Source organism: Pristiophorus japonicus, chromosome 13 (genome assembly GCF_044704955.1).
Source record: "Pristiophorus japonicus isolate sPriJap1 chromosome 13, sPriJap1.hap1, whole genome shotgun sequence".
NCBI classification, from domain to species: Eukaryota; Metazoa; Chordata; class Chondrichthyes; family Pristiophoridae; genus Pristiophorus; species Pristiophorus japonicus.
Window position 1 is genome coordinate 47,612,168 of NC_091989.1, and position 25,355 is coordinate 47,637,522.

At 45.8% G+C, this 25,355-nt stretch overlaps 1 protein-coding gene across 1 annotated transcript in view; it reads left to right on the forward strand.

Annotated features, from left to right (window-relative positions):
* Nucleotides 1-25,355, forward strand: part of celsr1a (cadherin EGF LAG seven-pass G-type receptor 1a) — a 366,505-nt gene that overhangs the window by 213,860 nt on the left and 127,290 nt on the right. The window contains exons 5-6 of the mRNA XM_070897418.1: nt 6,979-7,094; nt 14,963-15,051. Coding sequence (XP_070753519.1) covers nt 6,979-7,094; nt 14,963-15,051 — 205 coding nt within the window. The remainder of the gene's footprint in view (nt 1-6,978; nt 7,095-14,962; nt 15,052-25,355) is intronic.

Here is a 25,355-nt window from a genome sequence, read left to right on the forward strand (position 1 = left end):
GGATATACTAGCCTTGGAGCGGGTACAGAGACGATTCACTAGGCTGATTCCGGAGATGAGGGGGTTACCTGATGATGATAGATTGAGTAGACTGGGTCTTTACTCGTTGGAGTTCAGAAGGATGAGGGGTGATCTTATAGAAACATTCAAAATAATGAAAGGGATAGACAAGATAGAGACAGAGAGGTTGTTTCCACTGGTCGGGGAGACTAGAACTAGGAGGCACAGCCTCAAAATACGGGGGAGCCAATTTAAAACCGAGTTGAGAAGGAATTTCTTCTCCCAGAGGGTTGTGAATCTGTGGAATTCTCTGCCCAAGGAAGAAGTTGAGGCTAGCTCATTGAATGTATTCAAATCACAGATAGATAGATTTTTAACCAATAAGGGAATTAAGGGTTATGGGGAGCGGGCGGGTAAGTGGAGCTGAGTCCATGGCCAGATCAGCCATGATCTTTTTGAATGGCGGAGCAGGCTCGAAGGGCTAGATGGCCTACTCCTGTTCCTAATTCTTATGTTCTTATGTTCTTATAACCTCAAAGTATCAGCGTGAATGTACTCTTGTACAATGGCTTCACAAAATAATGCATCAATATACATGTGTATAACAACATCATAAAATTCAAATATGTATTCTTGAGGTCCCATTAAAAAAAGCCAGAAAGAATTAGCAGCTGGAATATTGTAGGTGATGTGCCTGTGATATCCCAATATGGACAAAGCTTCCAGACAGTAGCGAGAACATTGAAAATGGCCCATGAATGTGATTTGCTGTGATGTACTCATGCACCACGAGACACACTGGAAGACCTATGCTGTGTGACTTGGATTGTTAATTACATGTTCCTTTACTTTCACTTCATTAATACTTGTAGTTGGAAATGAGTGGATTGTAACCTGTAGTTAGCACATTGTGGTTATGCTGCTGAGACGTTCATGCAAGAAGCTGATTTGTGCCTTCTTGCATTGAATTTGTATTTCAATCAATCTGTGTTCTCCTCATTCATTGGTTAGCCTGGTTTTAACTTATGTGCCCTGGCACTGTTCCAGGGAGTTATAAAATAGACTGGGTATTGGAGAATGTCTCCCATTTCTTCACAAAGAAGCCTTTGGCTCTGTCTTGCACAAGAGTTGCTTCATGCATGTTAATGAACTGAGGCAGCTCTTTATATAATGGGCAGCATGCTAGATTCCAAATACCCATTTGTTTAATCTTGTCCAAGCCTTGGTACACTTAACAAAATCTATTGGTGTCGCCATGGAAGCAATGCTTGGTGCCCCAGAGATTCAGAGAAAGAATAAATAGTTATTGCCAGCTTGTATCTTTGGCAACGACAAGCAATCCAGATGACACAGTGATCTGATTTAATGCAACAAAAACTATTAAAAAAATCTAAGTATTATGACATAACCGTTTGGCAAGTCTTCAGGTTTACAACTGGGTATTCGGTCACTCTCTTTGTGTCTCCTGTTTGTAGCCTTAGTGATCATCAGATTTTTTTCATAGATGTGCATTCTCCTAGTGCATAAAATGGGGGCATCAGACCTCAGCCTGTTGGGAGATACGCCTGCAGTGCTTAACCTCCAAAATGTGAACAGTTTTAAAGATCCAGAAAGTTCTGCATGTTGTCGTAATTGTATTTTTCAGTACTTATCCTGAGAAAGTAATGGGAAATCTTTCTGGAGATGAGAATACCTTGTGTGTGCATATTTTTGAAGTTTAAAAAAAAGACCTCTTAGGAGTAAAAACCCTTTCAGCAGCACAACTTGTTAATAGTATCAGTGAATTTACAGGTTTGCTGAGCTGCACCTAATTCAATGGTTTCTCATAAATTATCTGTTACCTTAAGAAGCCAGCTGCTGTAATAGAATATGTGTTATCAAGTGTTTACTATAGTCCAGGAAATTTTTAAAAATGTTTTGGTAATACTGGTCAGTTATTTACTCTGCTTGCATTTTTCTAGTTAAGTGTAGCTCCACAAGTTCTGTTCTTTCAGACTAATTAAGGCCTCCCTGAGAATAATTGCATAATTTTGCTGTACTTTTACATGACTAATTGCTGTATATACCTGTGTACAAAGCGATCCATGTATAAGGCGGCTCCCCCAACATTCTAGTCGAACCTCAAATAATCCATGCCTTCATGCTAACAAATACATTTTCTCTCCCTACTTTTTAATTTTAACCCATGCATTCCTCTCCATTATTACTCTGCTCTGCTCTTCCAGTGCAGTGATATTTAAATAGTAAATCTCCCTCTCAATTTCAGTTCAGGCTTCTGCATCTGATTTAAAATCTGAGACACAGGTGAGGAGAATAAAAAATCAGCGGGAGCCAGGACTGAAGTTGGTAATGCGAGCTGCCTTTTAAATATCTCCGTAGCACTGGAGGAGTGGGGAGCATTGGAGCAGTAGCTGATAGGAACATGCCTGTGTGACGTTATTGCTGGATCTAGTGTTTTGGAGTAGCAATTGGTGTCCGTCTCATTCTCCATAGGAAATGCTGCTCTCGACAGAAATCATCCAGGTGGAAATCCAAGCAAGTGAATTACTTATGTAGAAGGTGATCTCCGTTCGTACTTTGAACCCCAAAAGAGCGACATAAATTTGCCATCATGCGTATAAGCAATCAGAAACAGTCTTTACATAGCCTACATAAAGCCAGATGTAACCAATCCAGGCCCTAGACGCATTTGCCAAGTATTGTGTCTACTAGAGAAAAGAAAGAGAATCATCTTCAACAATTCTCAATTCTCCTTCCCTATAGGGTCCTAATCTTGACTGCATTCTTGGTGTGTGCTTCTGATATATTTACGTGTCATGTGTGCAGTAAGTTCCAGTCCACTAATTCAGGCTCCATAATTACATCCCCAACTCATTGCATCAATTTAACATTGTGTTCTCTCAATGGAACACTGTGATTTTTCAAATCTATAGTGTTAGCTGCACATGGGTGACTCCATTTTATACCGCAGCCTTGACATGGAATGACCACGTGGACATTCATAAATGTGAATGTTGTCGGTAATGATGTAACAGAGGGTAGGGTGACAGAATGATTGATTCCGTGCTGAGAGTGGCTTCTTGATGAACATTAGAATTGGTACTGGCATAAAACCTGTCACTGAGTCGATCTACTTAAAACTGATATTAATCCCTCTTCTCTTCCACTTCTCAACAATTAAGCTTCTTGATGAGGCCTCCATAATCCTATGTTGACTATCCTGGCAATTACCTGTTCAATAGCTGCTACTCTGAACAGCCCATCTTGTATGAAAAGCCTCTAGTGTTTGTACTATCAATTGTCTTTCCTTCAATGTAACAAGAGATTGCCAACATGGGAAGTCGTACACCTTTAATGTATTTGTAATACTCCAAGCAGGTCATTTTCATGTTTTCCTCCAGCTATCTTGGTATGTATCGTTCGAAGTATTTATTTGTTGTTTAAAAAGACAGTTCGATTTCAGGTGCAATCTGTCAACTAAATATCAGTCCGAATATAATTGAGGTTAATATTGGTGGGTTTGGTTCAGAAATGGTTCTGATTTTCAAAAACTGGATTTCTAATGAGCAGCCTGTTAGCCATTACATGTTTGGTTTTCTAGCCATTGAATCATTTTAGATTTTTGGTTATATTCATCCTGTAGTTCATTTGTAAGTCATCTAGAGATTGAAAAAAAGAAAGACTTCTATTTATGTAGTGCCTTTCATGACCACCAGATGTCCCAAAGCCCTTTACAGCTAATGAAGTACTTTTTGAAGTGTAGTCACTACTGTAATGTGGGAAACGCGGCAGCCTATTTGCACACAGCAAGCTCCCACAAACAGCAATGTGATCATGGCCAGAGAATCTGTTTTTGTTATGTTGATTCAGGGATAAATATTGGCCAGGACACCGGGGATAACTCCCCTGCTCTTCTTCGAAATAGTGCCGTGGGATCTTTTGCGTCCACCGGAGAGAGCAGACGGGACCTCGGTTTAATGTCTCATCCAAAAGATGGCACTTCCAACAGTGCAGCACTCCCTCAGCACTGCACGGGAATGTCAGCCTAGTATTATGTGCTCAAGTCCCTGGAGTGGGACTTGAACCCACAACCTTCTGACTTTGAGGCGAGTGTGCTACCCACTGAGCCACAGCTGACATTGAGAAGAATAATGAAAAGCATTTACTTTGTAAATTGCATTCTGACTTCTGAGCTGTGGAAGTTCCAGCCATGTGGATTCTTTTTAACTGATGCAGCGACACAGATAGTAGAGTATGTGGAAAGGGACTGTTAATCAGATGAATCATTGTCCTAATCCAGGAATAAATCTTACTAGAATGGACATGAAATAAAATTCCGAGAATAATGAAGTGCGCACCATTTCTGTATCATTCTCTCTCTAAATCCATTTTCCAATATTTACCACAAAAAAAAAATTGTGTTTCTGGATCCTCCAGTGTTTCCGTTGATACATGGGCTGTTTAGTGTGGAACTGAGCCATACAGACCGGGAAGATCTCGGGCTCGAACCCCTGTGCTGAACCAATTTGATCTCCAGGATGGTGTTCGAGACATTACAAGAGGACTCTCTGCCTTTGGGCTGGGGAGAGAGAAAATTAAACACCTCCTGGTCACTAAACTGTAATTGCTGAGCTGACTGAACCTGTTGTAGTTAAAAAGCTCCATTTGGGAGACAGGTTTGCTAAAGTTATGGAGAAGCCCTGCAAGCTGGCCAAGTCAGGACATGCATTAAAGACCACCTGTAAGCACATACTGACAGGCGCATCTGAAGAGGGTGTATTTTGTCATCTTGTGTGCTGCAAAGGAGTCTCAGAGGGCTTTGCCCCATGAAGCCTTAACCTCATTACCACTGTCATGTGTGATATTGTGTAGGTTGTGTCACCTCAGGGGATCTAAGCATCAGTCTGACAAACCTTCATTTGGTGCCACTAATCAATCTCTTTAGTGGGGGACTAAGTAGAAAGATTAACCCTTCAGCTCTAGAGGCTTATTTAATTTAAAGGAGGTGCAGTAGTTGAAAACCTTAAAAGGGTTTCTGCCAATGCAGGTTAAATAGATTAGACGTATTAGTGATTGACCAATTTAAAGCAGAGCTCCACAGTGCGCCTGGCTTGAGTTGAAGAGCTTCCTCTGTAGATCTTCTGCCAATCTCCGATACAAATAACCTGTGTTTTCCTAACTAATGGAAGGGTACATTTGTAAATCCAATAGAGTGCACATTATCTCATGAGCAGTGGACTGAATGTGAATTATATGCAATTATCAAATTTGTTCAACATTTCCCATAGATACTTATTACTGATTGTCATGTTAAGTTTATTGAGAACAATTTCAGAGCAAGTTCATTTTAACATCAAAATATTAAAAACCTGGAATCAGAACTGCACTCTTAATGAGATTGTTTCTTTTTATCCCCCCGCTAAATTTTAAAATGTTGATGCTATTAGTGGCTCTGCGGTGGCATTGGTCATGTGTAATCCCATCCTGGAATACTGGTTTCAGATGTCTCCTGGGTTCCTCTCATCCTTACTACGATAGTGGTTTAATAACTCAATTTGTCACGTAACTGACGAGGGTAAAAAGATGACTCACCTTGCTGATAACTGAACCACCGTATGGGTAGGCCTCACATGTAATATTACCTGTCATTTCACAAAGCTTGTTTAAGATGCAAGTAACTTCTTCTGCACCAAAACATTTAATTTCCTGTTACTTGTATTATCTGTTTTTCTCCAGCTCCCTCTGGATTTATACTATTTACTTAAGATGCAAGTAATTTATTTCTTTGTTCTTCTCTCCTCCCTCGTCAGTTATTTATAGATTATAAAAGATACTTTTCTCCTCATTACTTAATCAACATAGATTTATTGTTATTGCTGAAGCTGTCATTGGCACAGGACACTGTACCAGGGATATTATTTCCACTGTTGAATGTACCAGGGATATTTTTCCCACTGTTGAATATCCCATGATGAGTACTTTGAATGGGGGGAGGGATCAGGGTCTGGACCCCTGAAGGTGGGGAGAATATTTTTTGTTTAAATGCAGCAGAAGACCCCTTACGAAGGAGCTGTGGGGTGGGGTGAGGGGTTACATCGTTGAGTTTGCAGACATGGGTGAAAGCATGTGACACATGTGAAAGCCGGCCAACCACGAGCACTGTATAATGCGGCCGTTTCTGATTGGGGCACCCCTCCAAGTGCCAACGGTGAATTTGTTCATGGCCCCACCCCCAGACCCTTGAACTTCACCGGGGTCAGTGGTGACGCTCACGGACCGGTGCAGCAGGCTCTTCGCACTTGCAAAAATGTCTCAGTGGCCCCCATTCCAAACCGCCAGTTGGAATGACAGAGAGGCACCATACCACTCCCACAATGGCGAGTTGACCCAGCAAGGCCCCAAAGAAAATTGACTTCTGGATCTTCTGTGCCCAATGGAAGAATTATGCCTCTTTGGGAAGATGATTGATTGATTGATTACCTTTCTCCAGTAAAGGTTTGGAGACTATTAAGGACCTCGGTATGACTCACACCAGCTCTCAGCTGCAGGAGCTCCGTTGAGGCCTTCAAAGGTCGTACGAGGTATAATTTACGAGGGGGAGAGTGGGGGGCGGCGGCGGTGGGGGAGCGGTGCAGGAACCAGCCCAGACATCGTTCCATCAATGTGCGGGGTAGGTGCAAGATACACCCATGAATTTGTAGAGCCAGTGCAAGTGGGGCAGAATCAGGGTAAAACTGGATTCTGCCCCAAATTCTTGGCGAATTTATGAACTATTCTAATCTACTTATATGAATACATGGATTTACAATTCCTATCTAAATCCTTGATCCTAGTATTCAGTGCTTCCGTTTGATGGCATGTCAAGCTGAGACAGACCATGTTGTTGGAAAAGTATGACAGTAATAATTTCTTTCAAGCAGCTCCTGCATGCTTTGTTATTTGGTAATAAATTATTCTCATTCTCTCTCTCTGCTGCAGGTTTGCAACAAAGGAAAGAAATGCCTTGCTACTTTACAACGGCCGTTTTAATGAAAAACATGATTTCATTGCACTGGAGATCATTGAAGAACAAATCCAACTGACATTCTCAGCAGGTGAGGCAGCAATTGCGATCTCCTTCATCTGGTTAGAATGTAAAATGGACCATTAAGGATACCTATTAGCCAATGTGCACACCGGTTATAAGCATGTGTTTTGATGTTTTGTTAAAGCATAATTAACTGTAGATGATCAAATACACTAACTCGAGCTTGTTGCTCTTTCGATAATACAAAAATATTAAATCAGTGCTCGATCCAGTCCACTGGCAATCATCATCATAGGCGATCCCATGCCTGTGCGTGGATTTTTTTAACGTGTGGTGGCCGTTGCACACTAGTCACCACACGGGCTTGACAGAGCTAGGTCTTGGTCTCGTGGCAAGGATTAACCAAGACGACTGGAGACCAGCTCTGTTGCACGGACCTAGTGTGCACACATATCGCAGTGTAGGCTGGCCCGTGCTGTCCTGGGCCTTCACCTCTTCTGGGCCCCGAACTCACGCCTCTCCTGGGCCCCGATCACATCGATCCACGATCACTCGCCGCTCCTGTGCCCCAACCTCGCCGCTCCTGCTGTACCTTGCCCACACTCCAATCACCGACCTGGACCTTGGTGACGACCAATCCAGTTGCCCTCTTCACAGCCGTCGCACTCCAGCATGCGCTGTACCTTGAAGTGGTATCAGAGGCCCCCGAACTGCTGATTGTCCTTGAAGGTCCTCTTCAAACACACTTGATAGAGGCTGAGCTACTGAGAAATAGAAACATAGAAAATAGGTGCAGGAGTAGGCCATTCAGCCCTTCGAGCCTGCACCACCATTCAATAAAATCATGGCTGATCACTCACCTCAGTACTCCTTTCCTGCTTTCTCTTCATACTCCTTGATCCCTTTAACCGTAAGGGGCCATATCTAACTCCCTCTTGAATATATCCAATGAACTGTTATCAACAATTCTCTGCGGTCAGGAATTCCACAGGTTAACAACTCTCTGAGTGAAGAAGTTTCTCCTCATATCAGTCCTAAATGGCTTACCCCTTATCCTTAGACTATGTCCTCTGGTCCTGGACTTCCCCAACCTGTCCAGTCCCGTCAGAATCTTATATATTTCTATGAGATCCCCTCTCATCCTTCTAAACTCCAGTGAATACAGGCCCCCAGTCGATCCAGTCTCTCCTCATATGTCAGTCCAGCCATCCCGGGAATCAGTCTGGTGAACCTTCGCTGCACTCCCTCAATAGCAAGAACGTCCATCCTCAGATTAGGAGACCACAACTGAACACAATATTCCAGGTGAGGCCCAAAATGGCACACAAGGCGAGCAGCTTTGCATTGCCTTCCTGTTGTTTAGATCTTTAACCAACCCACTGGGCAATAATAAGGATTTAATGTTTTTTTACACAAGATTTGACCAGATATGATCTGGATAAAAAAGGAAAATCTGAATGACTATTTGAAGCACCTTTCCACCAAATGTTTACCCATCCACCTGAGAAGGAAAGCAGTCTTTGAAGAACTGTATCAGATAATCATCTCTGCAGCATTGACATTGCTTTTTTAAAAACAAGTGCCTGAAGCATTGCTACACTTTGACAAAAGCTTACATAGTTAAGAATTGCATGCATCCCTAACAAGTGAAAGGCCATATGCTGATTATCTTGAGAGCTTGCTAACAGACATGCTGCGTGATAGCCATGGGTCCATTAGTGCTTTGATTTGTACCAACTGTTACAATCTAAAGAATCTTTACCATCTGTTTTCACTTAATTTCACAACTTGCAAGGCTTTCATAGCTGATCTGCGATAGCATCTGTATTTTTATGCTGCTTTAGTCCACCTTTCTAAAAGTACAATTCTTCATCATTTCCTTAACTGGAAATTTTTAAATAAAAGTAAAATCTGCCATATCTGCCTATTTCCCAGATGTTTAAACAAGTTGAGAGCTATTGGGGCCTCTCGAGGTTTCTGTCGCAGTGTTGCACGGCACTCAAATAGGGGCTGATTTTTGTCCATTCGCAGCTAGCTCCCATTTTGAGAGTGACAAAATCCATGTCTCCTTATGTGAAGTGTACCATCTGTTCACAGAGCAATATTCCTGGGATTCATCGAATGTGTGCAGCTCAGAATTTCCTACCTCTCCAACTGAAGGATGATGCTTGGAAGCAGCAAAGAATAGGGGAAAGAAATATCATTTAGTGCCAAAAGATTAGCCTCCAGTGAAGAGGCAGTGGGAGAATAAATGTTTGTTGGAGTTGGAGGGGCACTATCCGATAGTTGGTGAAATTAGTGAATGCTGAGGTTTAACTATTTAATCTTCTGTTGGAGGAGGGGGATTAAATCTATGCCTGGCTTGCAGCCTTCAATCAGGTAATGTAATCCGAATAACCAACAGCTTTTCATCATTTCCTTCAGTGATGTACTTTGGCTGCGTTAAAAATCACTTCCATTAACGCCACCTCCTTTTATTGATTAACGTGTATACATATCTCAACAGGCTTTGATTAATATCTATTGAACTGCGAGAGATGTATTTTCATATCTTCGCCAAACAGGTTGTATGCTTGTCTTGTTCTCAGGGACCTATTGAGGTTTGTGTCACAGTGTTGCATTGGATAATTTGAAACTAGAACTGTACATTTTTTGTGCTTACACTTTGTGTAAAAACCATGACACTGCCAAAGCCTGTAGATTTTGAGATTGGCCCCCTGTAAATGACATAATTAGCTTACCTTAGCAGTGGACAACGTGGACCATTTTCCATAACTCGGGACCCTACTATCAGCAAGGGCAGACATTGATGACAAGGTCCGACACCGCCTCCGGTGTGCCAGCGCAGCCTTCGGCCGACTGAGTAACAGAGTGTTTGAAGACCAGGACCTCAAATTTGGCACCAAGTTTATGGTCTACAGGGCAGCAGTGATACCCGCCTTCCTATATGGCTCAGAGACGTGGACCATATACAGCAGACATCTCAAAGCGCTGGAGAAGTACCACCAACGCTGACTCCACAAAATCCTGCAAATCCACTGGGAGGACAGACGCACCAACGTCAGTATTCTCGCTCAGGCCGACGTCCCCAGCATTGAAGCACTGACCACGCTCGACCAGCTCCATTGGGTGGGCCACATCGTCCGCATGCCCGACAAGATACTCCCAAAGCAAGCGCTCTACTCGAAACTCCTACACGGTAAGCGAGCCCCAGGTGGGCAGAGGAATGTTTCAAGGACACCCTCAAAGCCTCCTTGATAAAGTGCAACATCCCCACTGGCACCTGGGAATCCCTGGCCCAAGACCGCCCTAAGTGGAGGAAGAGCATCCGGGAGGGCACTGAGCACCTCGAGTCTCGTCGCCGAGAGCATGCAGAAAACAAGCGCAGTCAGCGGAAGGAGAATGCGGCAAACCAGATTCCCCACCCAACCTTTCCTCCAACCACTGTCTGCCCCACCTGTGACAGAGACTGTAATTCCTGTATTGGACTGTACAGCCACCTGAAAACTCACTTTTGGAGTGGAAGCAAGTCTTCCTCGATTTCGAAGGACTGCCAAAGATGATGACAACAAGAAGCATCTGTTCTCACATGGAGTCTTCTCTTCTATGATCAGTCATTTGAATTGCTCAGGATCTTACTGTCAGTCTCGCACTGCTGCTCTTATCGAGCTCTTCCTGGTAACTGTGGCATGGGTCACTTTTGGTGGGCACAGCCCGCGGAGATGAGTACAGAACCGCGTTGTGCTCTGCAGTAGTGCTGGTTGGGTTCTATGTATATGTAGTCTTTTGAAGCAATTTATTCCAGGGACTGGCTCTAACCATCGCAGCATGATAATTATCACATCGCCTCGTCATTGTTTGACAGGGTTACTGAGTCTGTAAACCCCTCCCTGCCATTAAATTAGCAATATCTGCCTACCCTAACTTTAAAAAAAAGTAAAGTATGTTAAACTCAAAGTATAGTGTCAAACCCAAGTGGCACATATGTTCAAAAAATGTGAGATTGGTATACTCTAAATAAAATCAAAATCTCGTACCTTGTGCTATTTTTGTGTGACATCTGTCAAAGGGTTTAAGAAAATAGCAAAAGAAAACAGATTCCAATAGAATTCTTTTTGCAGCCCTAGTCTCACTGGAAATGCAATGGGCATGTTTTCAAACAAATTTCTCAGCTGAGGTGTTTGTGATTCTCCAGTTACCAGATGCCGAGCCCTAATTATCTTTGATTATGTTAGATATTCTAATGCTGCACAGGCAACACCGACAGAATTCTAAACATTCCAGCAGTGTTTTGCCTTTATATCGCCTAAAACATCAAAGAAAATGTTCCTGCAGCACCTCGTGCACTGTTTTATGATCTGCACAAACGGACTACTGGACTGATTATTGTAGGTGTTTTTATTTTAGTTCAGTTATAATTGCCCAGCCTGTCAAGGGATGTGAACCAGATGCTGTTGCAGAAAAGAAGGCCAGATAGCGAGATTGTCTTTGTTACATACTTCAGATTACTCTTTCAGTTTCTTTCAAGACTTGATATTTAAGCATAATTGTGATGGACTGTGTTGCCGTGTATAAGTCTGATATGGTATATACAGTATTACATTCCAATGACTGACAATGAGAAACACCGCAGCTCTGCGGGCTTCACTTGAGTTGGTGCTCAGATGTTTTTAAGTTGACACATTTTATTTTAAGACTAGTGGACATTGATTGGAGTCAAAATGTGTTTATTTGCAATTAAAAGAGTTCAGCTACTATGTGTGTACATAGCTGAACTGAAGGAGAGCTTCCTGTCGATGTGTCTGTGTGTGTGTGTGTGTCTGTGTGTGTGTGTGTGTGTGTGTGCTTTTACCCCTTTTCATCAAGGAAATGACATCCCAAATGTATATACAATTGAACAGGTTTGCTGCTATCCCATCTGCTTACTCCAGCTATTACAGCCTGGACTAGGTACCCTTCCATTAACTATCTACCTTGTTTAATGTTGATTAAACGTTATGGCGGTAATATCAGTTGTTTTCTGTTTATTTAAAGATCTGTTGGACACTCCCAAAATGCTCAACCCAAAGTCAATTTACAGGGAGATCACAACAATGTGAAAACCCACCCTGCACCCAGCCTTTCAAGACCTTGCAAATGTTTGTCTCTATAAAGGTTTACTTAGTTTTGCACAAAATAAATAAAACCTAGTTCCTTTGTGTAAGGGTTCACAGTCCACAACACGCTGACTCAGAAGTTGCTTTTACTTTGTACAGCTGTTGCTAATGCAATAAACATGTGCACCCGAGATCTCCGAGACAAACCCATTTATATCCCAACTACCCCACTAATATCCCAGACAATGAGGTACACTTCATTATATACCAGAGGACACCGTGGTAATATCCCAAGCACCAGATTAGACCATTGTCATATACCAGACCATGATGATATTCCAGCTACCAGATTACATCTGAGTCCCAAATACCAAATTAGAGCCCAGTTATGTACTACTTACCAGATTATAACATATTTTGTATCCTGGTACCAGAATACATTCCAGTCATATCCCAAGTGGCAGATTATACCCTAGTTATAGCCTTGAAATGGTGCTTTATTTCTGTTATAATCCCAGATATTTGATTGAGAGCCTGGGCCAGGTCTTCCACTTAGTTTCTCAAACATTGCTATTGTTGGAAATCATGAATGTGGTGGATTTTGCTCCTCTGGGGAATGTCTGCTGCACAATTTTTCCCTGATATTTTCATTACATTTTTGGAATCATCCAGCATCCTCAAGTCAAATATGCAGTCTACTTTTTACCTCAATTTAATTAATAGAGGAAAACAGGATCCATGGAGATTGATCCATCACTTCTGCTTCAGTAATATACCTTGGCCCCTACCTCAGAATAACACTGCTTTTCTGGGGAAGGGTATGTGAGGAACTGTGGGAGCGGGGTGAGGGGGAAGAGAAAGAGAAGTCTGCAATAGCATTTTGGGAGGGGGGGGCTGAAGGAAAGGGAGGGAGGGAAGGCAGTAATAAAGGGAGAGGAGAGAGAAAGGAAGGAGTGTGCCAGTGTTAACTGAAGGGAGGAGGTTGGGGAGTGCCAGAAAATTGAGGGAGGAAGGGGAATTGGATGCAGTAGTGTCTGTATGAACTGGGTCTGGAAGAGATGCCATGCATCTATGAACTGGGGTGCGGTGTTGGAGAGCGTGAGTGACTTTTACTCTAGCTTTTAGGAAAGCTGGATCTAGTTCTGTTGAAACCAAATGTCACTTTTTTTTTTCCTTTTACTGGATTATAAATCTGTCAATTATAAAGTATAAACATGTTTAAGTTAACCAGAATGCTCCACCAGCTGGTGTGTGTGTGTGTGTGCAGTTGGGGGGTGGGGGGGAGATATAGAGTGTAAGAGTACAGCATTTGGAAGAACGGTATAATTGAACATTTCTACAGCCCTGCTAGAACAATCCTTTGGTCAATAAAACTGAATTCAACACAAACAATGTTTTAAAAAACATTAATTAAAATGTTTACCCCCAGCATGATGGAGGAATGTTACCTGTACAAATAACTTAGTTACATGTTCCACTACAGTTTCAGGGTAATTACTAACTTTCACATGCCATAGGGCTCAATTTTCCCCAATTATCTGCGCCGTTTTTTTGGTGTGCACCGTTTTTTTGGGAGTAAATTAAAATCTCCAAGTTTCCCCAAAGTTTCTGCACCAGCCTAATTTTTTTAGGTTACGATTTTTTTGCATCATAGGGGTCGTAACCTGATGTCTGTGCCAGTTTTTCAGATTTAAGCCACTTTGGCCAACATGCATTTTTCCTAGGACAGCATATGTGACCATTCCCAAAAAACCTTCTGGGCACTTAAGAAAAAAGCAACGCACATTAAAAAATCGGGGCAGAAAGACGCCATTGTTTTTAGGTGAAGTTTTGGAGGGAGTCAAGAAGGCAAAGAATATGCATCATAAATCTTAATTGTTTCAAAGTTAAAAGGGAGAAAATGGAGGTCTAATGCAATTCTTTAATTTTTGATTTTTTTTTAAAGTACCACGCCATCACCGAACATCTCCTCACGGACACGAGGTTCTCTTGAGAAGGGAGGATCATTGTTCAGCTGATAGGAGAACTTGCCCCTTAGCAGTGAAGTGCAATTCCTGTTCTCCTCCCATCACTCCAATAGTCACAATGCAAGTCAAGGGGAAAATCCATTTTGTGCTGGGATAAAAATATTTACTCAGTGAATTGTTCTGATCTGGTCTGCATTGTCTGAAAGGGTGGTGGAAGCAGATTCAAGAGTAACTTTCAAAAAGGAATTGAACTCTCCTTAAAAAGGAAATATTTGCAGTGCTATGGAGAAAGAGCAGGAGAGTGAGAGCCAGCACAGGCATGAATGGGCCAAATGGCCGCCTTTTGTGCTCTGTGTATGATTCTGTGTGTGCAAAGCTCTGCCAGTGAAGTGGGGTCTCGGAAACATTTATTCCCATATCACCGAGGCGTCCTTATTCCAGAATTCCCTCCGTATATGCTGGATACACCTTCACAGAGTACTTTCACAGTAAAATACATCCCTGAACCACACATCAAAACATTCCACTGAATGTTATCGTTGGATCTTTCTTTTTCTCGATGTCCGTTTCATCAGTTTAATTATGAGTTATTTGTTGGATTTACTGCCACCCAACAAAGCTAACGATGCACCAATATCCAAAGTTTCCCAAAATCTGCTATCGGCTGTATTATTGCAATAATCCACTTTGTTTACTGAAGCTCAGATCGGTTTGATTCCAACGGTATGATCCAGCACAGAGGAGAGAAGGCCACACACACAGGGAACCTTCACGAAATCTAGGAATTATTTCTATATTTTTACAAATGTAATGTGACAATGGTTTGATTGCATTCATGGTGCTCTCCTAACTGAATCGCTCATGTTTAACAGGAGAGTCCACCACCACAGTGGCACCCTTCATACCAGGGGGAGTAAGTGATGGACAGTGGCACTCGGTCCAGGTGCAGTACTACAATAAGGTAGGTGAAAGATGAGATTGCAGGATGGAAAACTGCGACTGAAATAGTAAAATCTGTATATATGAGTGCACATGTGAGTGCGTGGCCCTGACAATAATGTGAAGAAATGTCCTTTATATTATGCGAAACAAACTTAGCTGGATGTTTGGAAACCTGGTATCGGAGTTGTTAGCTTCAGTTATTCACATCCCTTGGACATTTAAGGAAGATTCCATAATTGTACAAATTGTCCACATGTTTTGCTGAACAGAGCATTTTGATGGCCTTTGCTGTTCTAGATGAAGTATATTATGCAGGACTCGATTGTCCACTGTGTGTTGTGACTAGCAGTACGTCTCGTGGCTCATAGCTCCTCTTGTGTTTTGTACCGGGAACAGTCCTAAAAATGGAAACAGAACATGTTTGTTCATTGTGGTCTGAGCTTGTGGTCGGTTTGCAGCCTTGGTTATAGAATAAGCAGCAGTAAAATGAAATAATGATTTTTCTTGCTACTTTGAGTGCTGCTATATCTATAATTTTCCTTCAATTTGCTATCTTTCCCTGATGACGGTGACTTATGCTAGAGTATGGTGCCTGCAGCCCTGTGGAGTGCGGTCCACAAACCCATCTGTCAGATGTGAGCCTGGAGAGTGAGTGTCAGCAGACTGTTTGACTATGACGACTGTCACTTCTGAGCTCTCGAAATATGTCTGTTTTTCTGCCCAGTTCTCCCCTTCCAGCTCATGAACTACCTGCAGCCAAAGGATTGAGTGACCTCACTGGCCTGTGTGCAGGCTGCCAGAATATGCAAAAGAGCAGCCCAAGCTGAGTCTTGCTTTGATTTTCTCAATACCTTCCTCAACAGTATGGCTGAGATTGTAAACCTAATTGATGTAAGGGGTCATCATACATCCCAAAACTCATGGCGCAGTGAGCTGACCTGCCCAGTGTTTCTGTGTGCCTTAACCTAATTGTGATGTATGTACATGTGTCATTGCCCCATTCATGGTCGCATCCGTGCTGCGTAAATTCTTATATTGACTTAGTTCTGCAAACCAGAGCAATACTGTATTCTGCAGATCTTTCCTTGACCACAGTCAGTGTTATACCATGTCAGTTGAAAAGGGACCTGCTTTCAGGGCAGGAGCCTTGTAGAATTTCTCTTTTCCCTTGCCCAACCTGACACATGGTTCTTGTTTTACCCTGTTTACTGCTTTGATTAATAGATTATCTGCACTAGATGCTGTTACTCTCTGGTAGCAGTCTCGGGTATTAGTTTTGGTGCTCAGTTTTATGTCTTTTTATGTCTTTTTATTTGGAGGCATCCCAGTTAGGGCAAGTTCTTTACCTGAATTCTTACTTTCTGTTCACATTTTATGTATCTTTATAGTTGGTACCAGCCACTCCACTCCTTGCTGGTGACACTGAACTTTATCTCTTCTGCTTTTGCAGTCGCTGCAATAGTTTGAATTGGACTAGTTTTGATATTTTATAGCAAACCCTGCAATGCTCGATGAAAAGAACAATGACCAAAAACGGATACAACGAGCAGGCTCATTTTCACTTTTGGCGATGGTGTAAAATGGGTGATCTGGGATTGGTGTCCGACATACACCCGCCTGACTTTCCTTACCATCACCTTCAGTAGGCGGCTGATCCGATATCGGACGTTTTACATCATCGCTGAAAGTAAAACTGAGCCCGACATTTGCTGCTCAATTACCATCGAAGGTAAAACCTGCAAACCTCCTCATAAAACGGACAGTCCAACAAAAAACAACAGATGGGTGTTAACCCGAGTGACAGTTTATTATCCACTCTGCAAAATAATTCCATCTGACTTCAGGCACTGTAGCCTCTCATGAATAGATTAATTGTTTTCCTGTACATTCAGTGCAGGAGGCTTGCCACAAAAGACTTGTTCTTTTTGACCTGATTGTAAGATATGTTCCCTCCCATTGCAAGGCTTTAACCATGTGTTGACTGGTGCCCATTACCCGTCCTGCTTTACTTAATTTTTAGTCCATTTTTTGTTGACCATTTACCGAGCGGTGCCTTGCAAAGAGGGTGGATTTAGTGAGGGTCAGTATGAAAGCACTTTCAAACTGTTGGTCACCAAGTTCAAAGGTACTTCAGTCTGTCTGCACTGGGAACACACTTCAATATTTCAGGTTAAAGCTTCTTAAAGGGAGCACCACAAAATGATCAAGCATTTCCTTTGTCCAGTTTGTGACAGGCCAACACCGAGCTCCTCCATTCCTCCGGGCTCTGACCTCATCTTTCTCATCTGGGGGAATCTCAGAGATGTAGTAATCGTGACCATTTTTTAAAAAAGGGGACAAGTAGTTGACTGCGGCAACTACAGAGGAATCTCCCTACTATCAGCCACTGGGAAAGTCGTCGCTAGAGTCCTCCTCAACCGTCTTCTTCCCGTGGCCGAGGAGCTCCTCCCGGAGTCACAGTGTGGATTTCGTCCCCTCCGGGGCACAATGGACATGATTTTTGCAGCGCGACAGCTACAGAAAAAATGCAGGGAACAGCGCCAGCCCTTATACATGGCCACCTTTGACCTTACAAAGGCCTTTGACACTGTCAACCGCAAGGGTCTATGGCGTGTCCTCCTCCGTTTCGAATGCCCCCAAAAGTTCATCACCATCCTCCGCCTGCTCCACGATGACATGCAGGCCATGATCCTTATCAACGGATCCATCACAGACCCAATCCACGTCCGGACCGGGGTCAAACAAGGCTACATCATCGCCCCTAGCCCTCTTCTCAATCTTTCTCGCCGCCATGCTCCACCTCACAGTCAACAAGCTCTCCACTGGAGTGGAACTAAACTACAGAACCAGTGGGAACCTGATCAACCTGCACCATCTCCAGGCCAGATCCAAGACCACCCCAACCTCTGTCGTCGAGCTACAGTACGCGGATGACGCCTGCGTCTGCGCACATACAGAGGCTGCACTCCAGGACATAGTCGATGTAATTACTGTGGCGTACCTACACTAAACATCCGTAAGACAAAGGTCCTCCACCAGCCTGTCCTCACTGCACAGCACTGTCCCCCAGTCATCAAGGTCCACGGCAGGGCCCTGAACACCGTGGACCACTTCCCATATCTCGGGAGCCTCCTATCAACAAGAGCAGACATCGACGACGCGATCCAACACCGCCTCCAGTGCACCAGTGCAGCCTTCGGCCGCCTGAGGAAAAGAGTGTTTGAAGACCAGGCCCTCAAAACTGCCACCAAGCTCATGGTCTACAGGGCTGTAGTAATACCTGCCCTCCTGTATGGCTCAGAAACATGGACCATGTACAGTAGACACCTCAAGTTGCTGGAGAAATATCACCAACGATGTCTCCGCAAGACCCAGCAAATCCCCTGGGAGGACAGGCGCACCAACATCAGCGTCCTCATTCAGGCTAACATCCCCACCATTGAAACACTGACCACACTCAATCAGCTCCGCTGGGCAGGCCACATAGTTCATATGCCAGACACGAGACTCCCAAAGTAAGTGCTCTACTCGGAACTCCTTCACAGCAAACGAGTCAAAGGTGGGCAGCGGAAATGCTACAAGGACACCCTCAAAGCCTCCCTGATAAAGTGCAACATCCCTACTGACACCTGGGAGTCCCTGGCCCAAGACCGCCCTAAGTGGAGGAAGTGCATCCGAGAGGGTGCTGAGCACCTCGAGTCTCAATGCCGAGAGCATGCAGAACTTAAGTGCAGGCAGCGGAAGGAACGTGCAGCAAACCTGTCCCACCCATCTCTTCCCTCAACGACTATCTATCCCACCTGTGACAGAGTCTGTGGCTCTCTTGTTGGACTGTTCAGCCACCAAAGAACTCACTTCAGGAGTGGAAGCAAATCTTCCTCGATTCCGAGGGACTGCCTATGATGATGATGATGGTGATGAAATGTCTGACCCAGTTCTCCCTGACTAGAAAGCATGTTCAGCCAGAATGCTGTTCGTAGTGGGACAGAACTTTAAGCTGCGGATTCCAATATCTATCACTGGATATAAATCTTTTTTTTAATGTGTTTTTAGTTAAGCCTATGATGCCTGTTTTTCAGATGGACTTTCCATTTATGGTGCCTGACAGCACAGCAAGCAATAGTTTTTCCTCAGCCATTGATAATCAATGTGATCACATTTAAAGTAATCACCAGGAGGGCACATGAACCAAATACCAATCCAATATACAGGGTTTGAGTCAGTGCCTAAAGAAACGAGACTTATTAGCAGAGTACTTCTTAACTGGGGTATACACATTTTTCGGAGCATCGTGTATTGATTGGATGGATCACAGATTTTTTTTTCCATTAAGATTCTTTGTTTTGCCTCTATAGCAGCTGGCAGGTACTAATTTATATTAATTGACATTGGTATTTTCTTGCTCAACTCCAAAAATACTGCCAGACTCTGATTTGCTTTCTGCCAACACAATAAATTCGAGCCTGCTTCAACTGTCAGTGACAGCGCACGCCTCGTTTACTTTTATTAAAACAATAATTGTCTCTTTGAGCATGTCTAAAGCTTATTAAATTTTGTGCACATTGGTGTGCTCATTATTGTACACTGTAATTTGTCACTTAAACTCTTGAAAGGATTGCAATTTATCCTCCGTGACGTTTATGTGAAATGGGTTTTAAAGTCATATCTGGTTACTGGGAGAAATTTCAACCTTGTATTTCCTTTATTGGTTTCTCACTCCGACCAGCTGGGAAACTTGTTGCTGGTTTTTTAATTTTTCCTAAGTATCTATGCACCAGTCAGCCTGGGGGTGTAATAGGCTGGTGTGTAAACACACTGTCAGTGCTGCTGTGTTGGTTTGGGCCCAAGTTTCCACATGATTCGCGCCTGATTTTTAGGAGCAACTGGTGGAGAACGGACTATTTTAGAAATCGCAATTCTCCACATTTTTTTTTCTGCAGTTCGAGTCAGGTAGAACAGTTCTAGTTTAGAACAGAATTTTTTCTTCAAAAGGGGGTGTGTCCGGCCACTGACGCCTGATTTGAAAGTTTCCACAGTGAAAACGTACTCCAAACTAAAGTAGAATGGAGCCAGTGAAGATTTTTGTAGAACTGAAAAAACCTGTTCTACACATTAAAAAATCAGGCGCAGGTTACAAATTAGGCGTCCAGAACAAGGTGGGGGGGAAGGGAACTCATTAAATTCTATAATAAATCCTTATTTATACTTCTACAAATATTATACAAATAAATCCAACCTGAATAAACATTTATAAGCCAAGAAAAGATTAAATAAACCATCTTCCTACCTGTGTGAAAGTGCTTCAGGCACGGAGAATTCTGCAGCCGTTCGTGCCGCTGAGCGGGAGGGGGAGAGAGAGAAAGAGAGGGAGACGGGGGGGAGGGAGAGAGAGAGGAGGAGGAGGGAGAGAGAGAGGGGGGGAGGGAGAGAGAGAGGGGGGGGGAGGGAGAGAGAGAGGGGGGGGAGGGAGAGAGAGAGCGGTGGGGAGGGAGAGAGAGAGAGAGAGAGAGAGGGGGGGGAGGGAGGGAGGGAGGGAGAGAGAGGGGGGGGGGAGGGAGAGAGAGGGGGAGAGGGGAAGGGAGGGAGAGAGAGAGGGGGGGAGGAGAGAGAGGGGGGGGAGGAGAGAGAGCGGGGGGGGGAACGGGTGTCGGGTCGGGGGGGGGGGGAGCGGGTGTCGAGTCGGCTCTGGGGGGGGAGCGGGTGTCGGGTCGGGGCGGGGTGGGGGGAGCGGGTCTCGGGGCGGGTCGGGGGGAGGAGCGGATCTCGGGTCGGGGTGGGGGGCGGGTTTCGGGTCGGGGCGGTGGGGGGGAGCGGGTGTCGGGTCGGGGCGGGGTGGGGGGCGGGTTTCGGGTCGGGGCGGTGGGGGGGAGCGGGTGTCGGGTCGGGGCGGGGGGGGGGGAGCGGGTGTCGGGTCGGGGCGGTGGGGGGGAGCGGGTGCCGGGTCGGGTCCGGGGGGGGGGGCGGGGGAGCGGGTGTCAGGTCGGAGCGGGTGTCGGGTCGGGTCTGGTCGGCGGGGGGTGGGGGGGTAGCGAGTGTCGTGTCTGGTCGGGGGGGGGGGGAGCAGGAGCTGGCCGTGGGAGGAGCCTCATTCATGCAGCCCCAGTGAGGCCATTGGGCCAGGGCTAGGGGCTGCGTGCTTCAGGCCCCTCCCACACAGTTCGGCGCCTGGAGCTACTGCACTTGCGTGCCCACTGTAGCGCGCATGTGCAGAGGTCTCGGCACTGTTTTCAGCGCCGGGACCTGGCTCCGCCCCCCACACAGCTCGTGCTGGCTGCGCCGAGGGCCAGAGGACCTGTAAGTCGGTGGAGAATACCGAGGATTTTTTTAGGCCCAGCTCGGAGGGGCGCCCGTTTTTTTTCTTGTGGAAACTTGGGCCCAATAAGTTCCCATTCTCCACTGAACAGTTGGGGAGGAGCAAAGTGTTTCCCCCATCTCACGGAGGGATAGACACTGGATGTCAAGTCATCCTGTGCTGCTGTCACTCAGCTCCTGGTGCCGAACTGATGTGCTTCACAGATCCACTCCATCAGGTGCAAGGGAAAACTAGAAAGGGTAAAAAAATGCATGGATATTTAAAAACTGTTAAAGTTCTTATTTCTCTATTTGGGGGAAAAACACAAAAATATTCCATGTATCAGAAGTACTTGTGTAATGAACTGTCTTACAGGCGTATTATTTGCAAGAATTCTCGGTGTCATTGCCTTTTACAAATGTCGACAGCTATCTGAGAGACTTTGTGCTGACACCTAATATAGTCTCGCTATATAGTCTTTATTGTTTTAATATTAATGATTATTTTATTCATTTTTTCATCTTAAATCATAAAGTGTGAGCATTACTATGAATAACTCAAGGCATTTACAATCACATCATCAGAAGATCCCGATCCTGAATGTGTTGTGATGTTGGAAGCAACAGTTAAAGAAATGGAGACAGAAAACAGGAAATAGTCTGGAGAATAGATTATAAACTCCTTGTATATTCAAGCTTTTATTATTTTTTGATTATTTTTTTTCCCCCTTAATTTTGTTACAAGTTAAGTTTCTGCACATATTCCAAAATCATTTTGGACAGGTGTCCTGTAACAAATTCCAAGAGAAGTTAGTGTAAGGAGTTGTTTAGTGGACGTGAATGCTGTTAAATTGAGTTCTTTTTAGCTCATGCATGTCCCTTCCTGCTGGCAGTTACATGGGGTTCAATTTTGGCCAGGAGTTGCTCCGCTTTTTTTTGGAGTAGGCTGCTTTTTCTGGCATAACTTAAAAATCCCCAGTTTCCCCAATCAGTTTGCACCAGCAGATAGGAGCACTATCAGTTTTAGGTTAGGTTTTTTTTCTCACCAACGCCAGTTCTGCCCATTTAGGCAACTTTGGCCAGTTAATAGTTACTCCAAATCTACTTAGTCCAGCGGATGTGGCCACTTGAGAAAACCCTTGCGGAGAGTTAAAGAAATAGGCGCAGGTAGGTACATCGGAGGCCATTCGGCCTGGGATAGGGGCGGGAAGCGGAGAGGACCTGCACCGAAACCAACTAAGCCTTACCCGAAGCAATGTTTGCAAACAAAAACTACTAACAATTCTATAAGAAATAAAAAAAATGGAAGTCCTACCTTCATCTTCAAGCTCGGCCCGGGAGGGCAGCGGGCCGTGCGGGAGGCCACTCGGCCTAGGCTAGGGGCAGGACAATGCACCGGGAGCCCACTCAGCCTGGGCTAGGGGCGGGACAACGCAGCGGGAGGCCACTCGGCCTGGGCTAGGGGCGGGACAATGCACCGGGAAGCCACTCGGCCTGGGCTAGGGGTGGGACAACGCACCGGCAGGCCACTCGGCCTGGGCTAGGGGCGGGACAATGCACCGGGAGGCCACTCGGCCTGGGCTAGGGGCGGGACAATGCACCGGGAGGCCACTCGGCCTGGGCTAGGGGTGGGACAACGCACCGGCAGGCCACTCGGCCTGGACTAGGGGCGGGACAACGCAGCGGGAGGCCCCTCGGCCTGGAATAGGGGCGGGACAACGCAGCGGGAGGCCCCTCGGCCTGGACTAGGGGCGGGACAACGCAGCGGGAGGCCACTCGGCCTGGGCTAGGGAAGGGACAACACACCGGGAGGCCACTCGGCCTGGGCTAGGGGCGGGACAATGCACCAGGAGGCCACTCGGCCAGGGCTAGGGGCGGGACAACACACCGGGAGGCCACTCGGCCTGGGCTAGGGACGGGACAACACACCGGGAGGCCACTCGGCCTGGGCTAGGGGCGGGACAATGCACCGGGAGGCCACTCGGCCAGGGCTAAGGGCGGGACAACACACCGGGAGGCCACTCGGCCTGGGCTAGGGACGGGACAACACACCAGGAGGCCACTCGGCCTGGGCTAAGGGCGGGACAATCCACCGGGAGGCCACTCGGCCTGGGCTAAGGGCGGGACAATCCACCGGGAGGCCACTCGGCCTGGGCTAGGGACGGGACAACACACCGGGAGGCCACTCGGCCTGGGCTAAGGGCGGGACAATCCACCGGGAGGCCACTCGGCCTGGGCTAGGGGCGGGACAACGCACCAGGAGGCCACTCGGCCTGGGCTAGGGACGGGACAACTCACCAGGAGGCCACTTGGCCTGGGCTAGGGGTGGGACAACGCACCGGGCGGCCACTCGGCCTGGGCTAGGGGTGGGACAATGCACCGGGCGGCCACTCGGCCTGGGCTAGGGACGGGACAATGCACCAGGTGGCCACTCGGCCTGGGCTAGGGGCGGGACAACGCACCAGGAGGCCACTCGGCCTGGGCTAGGGACGGGACAACGCACCAGGAGGCCACTTGGCCTAGGCTAGGGGTGGGACAATGCACCGGGCGGCCACTCGGCCTGGGCTAGGGGCGGGACAACGCACCGGAAGGCCACTCGGCCTGGGCTAGGGGCGGGACAACGCACCGGAAGGCCACTTGGCCTGGGCTAAGGACAGGCAGGAGAACTGATAGAAATCACCGGCAGGCAGGGGCACTATCAGTTCTCCTGCCCGCCCCTAGCCCAACAAACGAGGCAGAATTTATGAGATAGAGAATTTGACCTAAAGGAGCCCCAGTTTCAGCGAGAGAGAGATAACAAGAGCAACACAGATTCAAAGAGAGGGAATGATGTAAATTCAGCACCAATGAGATGGCAAACTAGTGGCAGCTTGAGCAGAAACAGCACAAGGCTGGCGAGAGGGAGGAAGAACATTGCCACGCTCTCAAACTGATAGAGACCTACATCAGTATGTTGACAAATTGGGACTGTTGTTGCAGACTCGCAGCGCTACTGCACATGCGCGGACATCACGAATCACCACTGCGCATGTGCAGATGTCCCGGCACATTTTCCAACGCAGAACGACTGGCTACGCTGCACGATTGCAGTGAAGAGGCCAGACAGCGGCCAAAGTTCCAACATTTTTTTTCGCCGCATCTGGGAATGTACATAAGCGCCGCAACTCCGGTAAGTGCGCCGAAAAACGGGCTCGGCCAAAATTGAGCCCATAATGAGGAGGAATTCTTATTTAATTCTGCCCTCTTGAGCATCCCTGATTATAATCGCACAACCATTAGTGGCTGTGCCTTCTGTTGCCTCGGCCCCAAGCTCTGCAACTCCCTGCCTAAAGCTCTCCACCTCTCTATCTCTCTTTCCTCCTTCAAGCCATTCCTTAAAATGTACTACTTTGACCAAGCTTTTGGTCACCTGCGTTAATTTCTACTTATGTGGCTCGGTATCAAATATTTTATCTCCTAATACTCCTGTGAAGCGCCATGGGACATTTCACTGCATTAAAGGTGTTATATAAATACAAGTTGTTGTTGTTATAGTGCTTTATATACTTTTGTTAAAGTCTGAAGTCTGAAATAATCAGGATCCATGTGCATGACAATGGACGGTGCATGCTTCATACGAACAGCTGCGAAGCACAAGGTATGTAGTCCCTAATGGAAAGTATGGGGTGAAGGAGAATAATCCCTGAGCTACTTATTGCATGTTTTCAAGTGATTGGTTCAAAGTGGATTTACATATCATTGGGGTGTGGTTCACAGGTGGCACCAGCGCTTTCGTACTTTGCCTAATTTGCCATTCTTTGTTGGCACTGGTGAGCTATTCTACTGTTTAGGGTCACAGCCAAAGCCCAATTTTGCACCTAACGACCAGGCATGAACACATTCCAATAGGGTCACTGATTGTTGGTGAGCAACGAGGACCGTGGCTGATTTTATTTTATCTGCAATCCATAGCAATTCTTGCTGGGACATAGGTCTGTGAAGTCCTGGATGTTTAAATGCATCTTTTATGTACTGTATCGAGTACTAATAGTG